General features: G+C 51.0%; 1 protein-coding gene across 1 annotated transcript; it reads right to left on the bottom strand.

Moving 5' to 3' along the window:
* Positions 1–207: 207 nt before the first annotated feature.
* On the bottom strand, positions 208–9,655 carry pwwp2a (PWWP domain containing 2A). Its single transcript, XM_014470441.2, has 3 exons — positions 7,209–9,655; positions 4,367–5,936; positions 208–2,049 (listed from the first exon to the last, which is right to left on the bottom strand). The coding sequence occupies exons 1-3, from the start codon at positions 8,018–8,020 to the stop codon at positions 1,972–1,974; spliced, it is 2,460 nt and encodes an 819-aa protein (XP_014325927.2). The 5' UTR covers positions 8,021–9,655; the 3' UTR covers positions 208–1,971.
* Between the last annotated feature and the right edge of the window lie 70 nt (positions 9,656–9,725).

The raw sequence follows: 9,725 nt of genomic DNA, 5'->3' as shown, positions 1-9,725 counted from the left end.
CGAGACGCCGCGGCGGTGTGACGTCACGCTGAAGGACAGGAAACCGTCGCGCTCTGATGTCTCTCAGACAGCCTCTTCATCTTCATCCTGGTGAAGTTAATTTCTTTCTTTATCCAAAGTGAGTCTGAAACCTCGTGGACAGCAGGTGGGAAACATCATCAGGATGTGACCTCTGACCCCTGATCAATAACCCACCGACACAGGAAAATGTTTCACACATGCAGCATTTTTATTGCATTTCCATCTGTAAACAATATTAAAACAATTTCCTGTCTGCATCATTTTCAACTCAAACAAAAAGAAGAAAAAAATCAAACCTTCAAAAAGTTATCAGACAACCAGTAAAAACCAGTTCAGACCAGTTCCCACTGGTTCAATCGCAGGATGCTGATTTAAACTAGTTTAGAACATTTCAGAAGGAGTGGAAACCAGTTGAGACCAGGTCAGACCAGTATTAACCAGTTCAACTAACTTCAGCCCAGTTCAAAATAGTTTATACAAGTTTTAACAAGGTCAGGCAGTTATAACCAGTTAAACCAGTTTTAGCCAGTTCTGACCATGTCAGGCACATTTAATCTACTTCTCACCAGTTCAAAAAATTGTTTACTGGTGCAGTTAAACTTTGTGGAACCAGTTCCAACTGATTTAACCTATTTCAGACCATTAATACCCAGTTCCGACCAGTTTAAACCAATTTAAACATGTTTTAACCCGGTTAGATCAGATTAAACTACATAGCAGTTTTAATCAGATAATATTGAAATAAATTCAGACATTGAAACCATTTCAGACCAAACCAGTTTAAATATCCACTCTGACCCGATTAAATTCATTAGTTCCCACTGAAATACTTTGACTGGACCAGGAACTGGGCAGATCTGAAAAATCACTGGGAGAATCAGCTGCTAGAGAACCTGTTCTCTGATAGGCTGATTTGGAGAGCAGACTCATGGGACCAAAATTCACCAGAGCTTTGCCACGCCTCCAGAAAAGTCGCTGGAGGACAGAGACCCGACCAGACTGGACCAGATCTCAATGGACCGGATCCAACCATTCCAGAGAAAAAGAACGGAATAGGCACAAGCAAACCGGACCAAACTGGACCAGAGGAACCATCGTGAGACTGAAATGAGCTGAAAACAACGAGTAGAACCGGATGAAGCGAGGATGAGGACGTGAAGGGGGAAAAAACTCCCTGGTCACCTGAAGCGTCCAATCAGAACCTGACACTGAGAGGAACAGGAAGCAGGCGGTCTTCCTGTCCAGCAGAGCTTTGGGTATCATTCAGGGGAGTGAGGGATGGTCCTGCCAGACTGGTTCCTAGTTCATCACAGCCTGTGTTGACTTCAACCCAACCCCAGCATCCGACGTCTTCTTCTCTACTGATGTTCTGCGGCTCATTTCTGAGCAGGAAGTCCCTCAGCCTCAGCAGGAAGGAAGCATCTGCGTGCTTCAGGCTGCTGTTGACCATGCCAGGTCCATGTTTGGCCCCAGCGCCTCCACAGTGTCACTAAACCTCTGGCATTTCACGCAGAAATATTTCCGGGTCACGTTAACCCGATCAATAAAGATGAGAATCACATCTGGTCCGACATTTTAATAATTTGCATCCGATTCAAAACCAAATAAAAACTTATCACTTTTTCATTTTTGTCTGAAAATGGATCAGAACAGATAATTTTCTCTGACCTGTGCAGCGTGGCGCCGCCGCTCAGCCCTCCCACCGCTTCACCTGGAGCCACACCCAGGTGAGGGGTTGGGGGCGGAGCCTCACCTGCTGGTTCCAACTGAAGATGGCGTCTGCAGGTGAGGAAACTCTCCATAAGGAGCCGAGCTGAGTTGATCAACTGATCAATTTCTGATTGAAGGACGCAAGAACCTATAACCTGTACCTAGTATCCATGGAAACACAGCAGTAAGATCAATACATTGATTTTTCTTCATAAATATAAACTCTGCCTTAAATATTGATTATTGATGTCCATGTGTGTTCAGACCCCGCCCCTGCGTGAAGCCGGCCTCCAGCGTCAGCAGCTCTTCAGCGGCGCGCTGCAGAGACACAGAAAGGCTGTTTACACTTTATTCACATCATCAATTCATTGATTATTGGCTCGGTCTGAACCAGGTGCTTCCAGCTGCTCTCCATCTTGTGCTCAGGTCACACAATAAACGCCACCCACTGACACAGGTGTGAGCTTCGCTGCTGTTTCAGATCATCAACTCATCTCAGACAAAAACAACCTGAATAAAAGCTAAAAGTTTTAAATCACGATTTCATCCTTGAAGGAAAAAGCTCCAAACCAACTCGGACCTGAGGTTCAGTTAATCAGTCTGACCTCCGCAACCCAGAGGTCACAGAACCTGCCTGACAACAGAAAGTAGGCCACAAGATTTCCAGAAGCAGCTCTGATGTGCAGAACCTCCAGAGCACATGAGAAACCCCCGAGGAAGACAGAAAGCTAACCGCTAACAGCTAAGCTATAACTGCTAACAGCTAAGCTATAACAGCTAACTGCTAAGCAATAACCGCTACCAGCTAAGCTATAAAAGCTAATCTCCAACAGTTAAACTGTAAGTGCTGACTGCTACATTGCTGAGAAATAAAATTGATCATCTATTGCTGGAATTGACAAAATAATTAAGACACAGGAAAATTTCCTCACTAAACTCACACCCCCACTAGCAGAGCCGGACTGAACCCTGAGGAGAACCAGCCTGAAATAGAACCTCCTCCAATTGGAGGAGGTTCTAATTGGACCAGGGACATGTCTAGGAGTTACAGGTCTGGAACATCTACAGCGGATCAGTTCAGGGACGTCACAAATCTACAGACAGAGCTGCATCTATCTATAAAGTATCTATATGGGGTGGCCTAGTCAAAGCCTAGTATTTAACCAGAAATGCTGCAGCCTGACTCCCAACAGGTTCCTCCAGCTGGAAAACCCGCCAGTGTCTGAATTAAAGCCCCCGGCAGAGCAGGAGTCAGAGTTCACCCAGTGACGCCAGAAACCCGTTCCCATTGGAAACACTTGATGGGACCAGTTACTGCGTTCAGGTTGTGGATACTTTTCCACCCAGGAAACCTTCTCATTTCTCAGGTTGTCTGATGCTAACACGCGTTGATGATCTGAAACCCTCAGAGGAATCTGGAAGGGGCGTGAATACTTTCTACAGACTGATTCAGCCAGTGCCTGCTGGGACTCTCCCACTCTGAAGCCGCTCTGCAGACCAGTTTACCCAACATCTGTTTGCAGGTGAGAAAGTCTGAGGCGTGCCCATGAGCAAGGCACCGGCAGTCAAACAGAGGGGAATGTAATGGCGCCCACGGAAGTAATGGCGCCCACGGAAATGATGACGCCCACGATGGTTAAAGAGCAGTTGGACAGTTTATTAACAGATTCAAACAGAAAGACATGTACACTGGTCAGAGTCTCTGATCTGCAAACAGACGGTAAAAAGAGTCCGACAGTCACAGCAGAGAGAAGATCCACCTTCATCATCCTCGTCTGGCTAACAGTCAGTGTGTCCTACCTGTCCCACCTGTCCCCGGTCCATGAACTCAGGCTCAGGGCTCCAAACACAGAACGAGTGAGACGTCAAAACAAAACGTCTCTGAACGTAAACCAGGAGGATCCAAGAGCTACATCGAACAATCTGATTGGCTAAAACTACTTCCTGTTTACTGGAACCCACCTTACTGGGAACCAGTTGGGAACCATATTAAAGGTACCCAGTTTACCAATGAACTGAACTGACGGTTGGAGCCAATCAAACGCAGCTGCGATGATGTAAGCACACTAGGGACCAGAGTGTGTGACTCCCGACCATGTTCTGGACCCGCAGCCTCAGTTTGGACCACACTCAATTTCACAGTTAAATGTCTAAACAGAACTTCAAAATAAAGTACAAATATTTTCAGTCAAACTCGACAGGAAGTGATGTCAGTGTGTCAGCATTTCAAGCCCCAGTAAGACCTGAAGGGGGCGCCAGAGCGTCATCGATAGATACAAAAATAAAACTGTCAGCCATTTTGATTGATGACCTCACCATTATGGAGCCTGATGAGGGATTAGTGTTTACAACAGGTCAGGTAAGAGTGATGTCATCATGATGTCAGCCTGATGAGCCAATCATCGCTCTGAATCTCCTGATAAATGATGACATCAGCAAGCTGAAATGCTGCCACCTGACCAGATGGAAGATTAAGCACCGCCCCCTGCCATCTGAGGCTCCTCCCCTCCTCTCCACACAGGAAACAGTCTTTATTAGTCTGGGTTGGCTCCTCCCAGTGAATGAAAGGGGCGGGGCCAGTGTAATAGGGGCGGGGCCTATGCTACGTCTCGAACTGAGTGAGCAGCGCACGGACCTCTGGCGTCAGCTGCTTGGCGGCGCTAGCGGCCTCGGCGATGGCCCGGCGGTACGGCCCCTTCCTCTTCTTGTCGAAGCGCGACTGGAACGTCTCGAGGAAGGGCGAGAGCTGTGCCAGCGGCAGGAAGGAAGTGGTGGGCGAGCCGAACCAGGAGACCCGCGCCTCCTGCCGCACCGCCAGCCCCGTGTCACCGCGGCGCGCCACCGTGATGCCCAGCACGCGTGCCGGCCACCAGGGGAAGCCGTAGATCTTGGCCCAGACGATGTCGCCGACGCACACGGTGCGGCCGTCCGGCAGCAGACACTTGGACACGGACTTGGAGAAGACGGACGACGAGGACGAAGACGAGGAGGAGGAGGACGTGGACGACTTCCTGCGGCGCTTCGGGTCGCCGTCCTCCTCGTCCTCGCCCGCCAGCGGGGTGCACAGAGGGACGAAAGAGGAAGGTGGGGGTAGGGGAGGGGCAGAGGAAGAGGAGGGGGGGTCCCCGGGGGGCGGGAGGTCAAAGGTCTCTGTGGAGCTGCACTCTGAGTGGGAGGAGTCTAGGGAGCAGGAGGACGGCAGGGGAGGCTCCGCCTCCTGCCAGCCAGCTCCTTCCTGCGCCTCTCCGTCACTCGTTTCTATGGCGACAGCGGCTGGGGGAGGGGTGGGAGGAGCTGGCGGCGAGGGGGTGGGGCTTGTAGCGGTTCGGGGCGACGCCTCAGAGGCGGAGCTCGGCGCCGGGTCGTCGGTACGATACCTTTGAGGTTTGAGGCGCATTCTGGGTGGCAGCGGCCCAGGGACAGTGGCACCGCCCGGGTTCTGCAAGCGGCGGGTGAAGTGGACCTTCTGGCCGTGATTCTGCAGCGCCGCGGCCCGGGTCACCGCCTTGCCACGGTCCTGGTTCTGGTCTTTGGGCCGGCGGTGCGGAGCCAACTTCTGGAGGACCTTGCGAGCGTCGGGGCGGTCTGCCGCCGGGGTCAAACCCTTCTTAGAGTTCAGTTGCAGGCGCATCCGGCCAGATGCCGCCGTCGAGGAAGAGGAGGAGACCACACCTCTCAGGACACGCCGCGAGGACTGCGGCCCCTGTAACCCTGACGACCGCTTGTCGGTACTGCGCCCCGACTTGTCGTCCATCTTCAGACGCTTCAACTCCGAGGACATGGGAGCGTCCGCTGGCCGGCGCCGCCGCGTTGCCTCCTCCCCCCGTCGTGCTTCCCGATGGCCACCTGATGCCACCACACCTTTGCACTTATCACAGAGCACCTGGCGGGGGCGGAGCTTGATGGCGTTCATGATGGAGGTGGGCTCCTCGCTGCGGTAACGCCGCTTCGGCCTCTTGATCTTACGTGGCGGCGGCTGAGGTAAGGCCTGGTGGTAGGTGTCCCTGATGAACAAAGGTGGTGGGTATGGCGCCCCCTCCTGGAACAGCGGTGGCGGCTTGGGGCCGCATGGCTGGGGGGCGGCTGCCTCATCCAGCTCGGTGCGCGGCCTGTCGCTAGCGGCGGCCATCTGCAGAGACGCCGCAGGACGGCAGCGGTCGTCTCGTCTGGGAAACACGGTGACAGGAATCCCAAAAGGTCCAAACCTGCAGAGACAGGGCAGTACTGTTATAACCAGAACAACAGCTGGTACCAGAACATCTGGTCAATAGAATTGACCGGATCAGAACCGGGTCAAAACCCCCTCACAACCGACCCAGATAGCAACACCAAGATTTGGAGAGTCTGAATGGTTCTGGTTCTGGCTCAGCTTACTTCCAATCTGGTTGTTGTTTTTGGCCCAGAACTTCTGAACCAAAACCTGCTGAGTCATCAGCTGGTCTGGAAGGGTCAACCCTAACCCAACGAGAATTCCTGCAGTGCTGGATGAGAGGAACCCAACTAGAACCATCCTGCCAGAACCAACCAGGTGGGTGGGCATCAGGTGAAATAAAGCTGCTATCATCATCATCATGTTGACATTTGTTTTTTAATACTTAATTTTTATCTAGTTGCTCTTTAATTTTACTGTCTGTATGAATGGGCCACATAATTTCCTTCATGATCAATGAACAACCTAACTGTTCTGACCCATAGATGGCCGACCTCAACCAGTCTCTCTCTAGAGACCAAGCTGGCTGAGCTGTGTTACTGAGACCAAGGTCTGTAGAGGTTCTGTAGATCAGGGGTCTCCCAGTCCAGTCCTCAAGGGCTACATGATACAACTTTTAGATGCATCTTATTCTCTGCTCAAACACACCTGGATCAAATAACCTGCTTGTTCCCAGCCTATTACAGAGCTGAATGAACGCTGCTGAGGGAATTCAGATATTTTGGAGCAGAGACGCATAGAAGTTGCAGGCTGGTAGCCCTTGAGGGCTGGACTGGGAGACCCCTGCTGTAGAGGTTCTGCCTCTAGTGCACAAAAACATCAAATGTGACCCAAAACTCAGCCGGACACCATGTTGTTTTGATAGTGAAGACAACTGACGAAAGCTCTGAGGACAATTGACGAAGTTTCTGGACCTTTGAACCCATGTAGAAACCAGAACCAAAACAATGCTGCCGATCCGGTTCTGTCAGAACCAGCTCTGTCAGAAGAGATCATTATGCAGAGACGAGAACTTGGAGATGATGTGGAGAACCCGACACTGGCTCAGCTACTGGAAAAACACCAGAGACGAAGAAGGTCTTCCACTGATGAATGGATGGATCCAGTCAGAAACCATCAGAACTTTTCAGGGCCAACCACTAACCGGGTCGGTTCTGACCACTGACCCTAAACCCACATGGCATGAGAAGTTCTGTTCTGACCCTGTTAGGTTCTGGTCACAACAATACAAAACCTGCTGGGTGGGTGTTGTGGGTGTGATCGGTACCTTTTGGACACGTCCATCAGAACCCCAGAGAAGACCTGCTCCCCCAGCCGGAACGACACCACCAGCGCGTCATCGATCACGTGCTCCAGGCTGACTCGGACCTCGGCACCAGGACTCAGGTCCAGCACAGAACTCGGTTCCGACCCAGAGCTATCCTCGAGCTTCGGTCTCGCTGAGCTCTTACAGAACCCGTTGGCGGATTCTGAGTTCTCATCCAAAACTGAATCCTCCGTAGGTCCAGGTACCAACTCCTCCTGCTCCAGAATCGTGTAACACCGGTCCAGTTCCGTGGTCTCGGTAGGTTCTGCCGGTTCGGCCAGAGATAGACCGGCCTCAGAGACCGGAGCGGGGTCCGGAACCGAGTGCAGAAAAACTGCGGGGGGTTGCGGGTCCAGGGGAATGGTTTGATAGGTACTGGTACTGCCTGAGTTCGGCAGTCCGGCAAAGACCCTCTCAGAACCGCTGCAGTCCACCGGGAGGTTCGAAAGGCCTGTGGTCGCGGTTTGGTCCGGGTGGACGCCGCTCCGGTTCAACACATCCTCTGTGGTCCCGCTCCGGTCTAGCTGACCCTCTATGGTTCTGTCTGTCGCGGGTAAAACCGGTCCCGCCCCGGGGTTCTGCTCCGGACCAACATGGCGGCTCTCCCTGGATTCTCCGTTGTCTGGGTTCCCGCCTGGACTGGATTCTGGGCCGTCGCTGGGTTCCGCCGGAATCTCGTGATGTGCGGGGCTGTACGGTCCGGGTTCCGGCAGAATCTCGGACCGTGTTGTGGTCGGAACCGCAGCTCCTGGCTCCGCAGCCACGGCCGCCATTTTGTTCCGTTGATCTACTGAGTGGCGATGAAGCCCCGCCCTCCTGCTCCACGGCCTCTTGCCTAGAGCTGCTCTGATTGGTCCGATGTCCTGTCAGTTAATGACAGCGGGCAGAGCGACGTCTGTGATTGGCTGAGTCAGCGAGACTCTGTGACTACGCATCGTTTGTCAGCCGGTGAAACAGGCGGCGCATCCTGTGGTCGGAGCTTCTCTCTATGAAACCCACCGCATCTCCGGCGGGAAGACCCGCTAGGATCCAGCAGCAGGATCACGTGACTCACGTGATCCACATCGCAGCAAAATCTCTTAAATAAATTCATAAAGAACTCCAGGCTATTCATAAGCCTGGAGTAACATAACATCTGTATATTAAAATGTTCCACTTTATTAGTTGTTATTGATGCAATCAGGCTGGATTCATCTGAGCAGATAAGATGTTGTGACTCCTCCCTCACTGCTGCCACCATCCACATATTCTCTGTTCTCCATCCAGAGATGTTCTTCCAGACTCAGCATTTATCTGCTTCCCTGTTTCTCAACAATGAAGGAGTCAGGATGTATTACTTCTCCCTATAGAAAGTCAGTGCTTCCTCTGACAGCATCTGACTTCTCAAAGCTTTGGTTGTAGAAGATGTTTGCTCGCGCTAATTCAGGCTCTGGCCTGAAGGAGGTTTTATTCCTGTTATATGGATGTTATTTCTTTCTACTGCCACTTGATGAAGCCAGTAAATGTCTGGTTTACTCACCATCATAACCTGAACTTGATGTAACGTGAAATTACCAGGATTAAGTTCAATCTGTTTGATGGAGTTTTGGTACTCCTGTACATTGGACGAGTATGTTTGTCTCTCGGGGTGAATTGCTATTGGATACTGGCTGTAGGTAGATGGAGAATTTGTTGGAGAAAACAAGCTCCTCCCACACCACTCAATATCACTTCCAGCTGGGCCATCAACCAGCAAACTGTAGGGGAATGAACCCTGAATGGATCAAAACACAGATGATGACTGAACAGAACCTGAACCGGGTCACTGCAGCTCAGTTTAAAACAAAGTTTAGGGTCTAAAGTCTTTATTGCAATCTTAGACAGTAGGTGAACAGTTCTGTTCACATGGACCAGAACTTGATAAAAGAACAGATTTATTAATTCTGTTGATGCCTGTCAGTGACACAACGTAGCCCTTTGAGATCTCAAGATGTGATGGGCATTAAAGAAATGTATTATTATTATTATTATTATTATTATTAATTATTATTATTATAGAACAAAAAAGGACATGACAAAACAAACGGGTAAACTGAAAAGTTGAACAGCAAAAGGGAATTGACCAGAACCAGAATAACCCCGAGGAATAAAACTAAAGCACAAAAACATCTGAAGTCAATTCAATAACATGGAGACAAACAGGAGTCCACAAGGACTAACATGGTGCTGCAGGTCACACACCCTCCAGCAGGGGGAGGAGTTTGGTCTCCCTTCTAGTAGTTTAATGGGAGACAAAGGAGAGAAGACAGCAGTGAGATCATCCAGTGTTCTTCCTGTCTGAGGACCATGTTGCCATGGTGATGCTGAGGATGGAGAGCAACCGTCATCGAAGCTATGAAGGCATCTGAACCTGATGCATGCTAACCTGTGTGGGTAATAGGCCACGCTCCTTTGGATCCATGATCCCTGCTGAATGTTCTTGAAGCACACAAGACCTGT

The sequence above is a fragment of the Xiphophorus maculatus genome, chromosome 11 (genome assembly GCF_002775205.1).
Source record: "Xiphophorus maculatus strain JP 163 A chromosome 11, X_maculatus-5.0-male, whole genome shotgun sequence".
NCBI lineage: Eukaryota > Metazoa > Chordata > Actinopteri > Cyprinodontiformes > Poeciliidae > Xiphophorus > Xiphophorus maculatus.
Note: the sequence above shows the minus strand (reverse complement) of the source record. Positions and strands in the feature narration are given on the sequence as shown.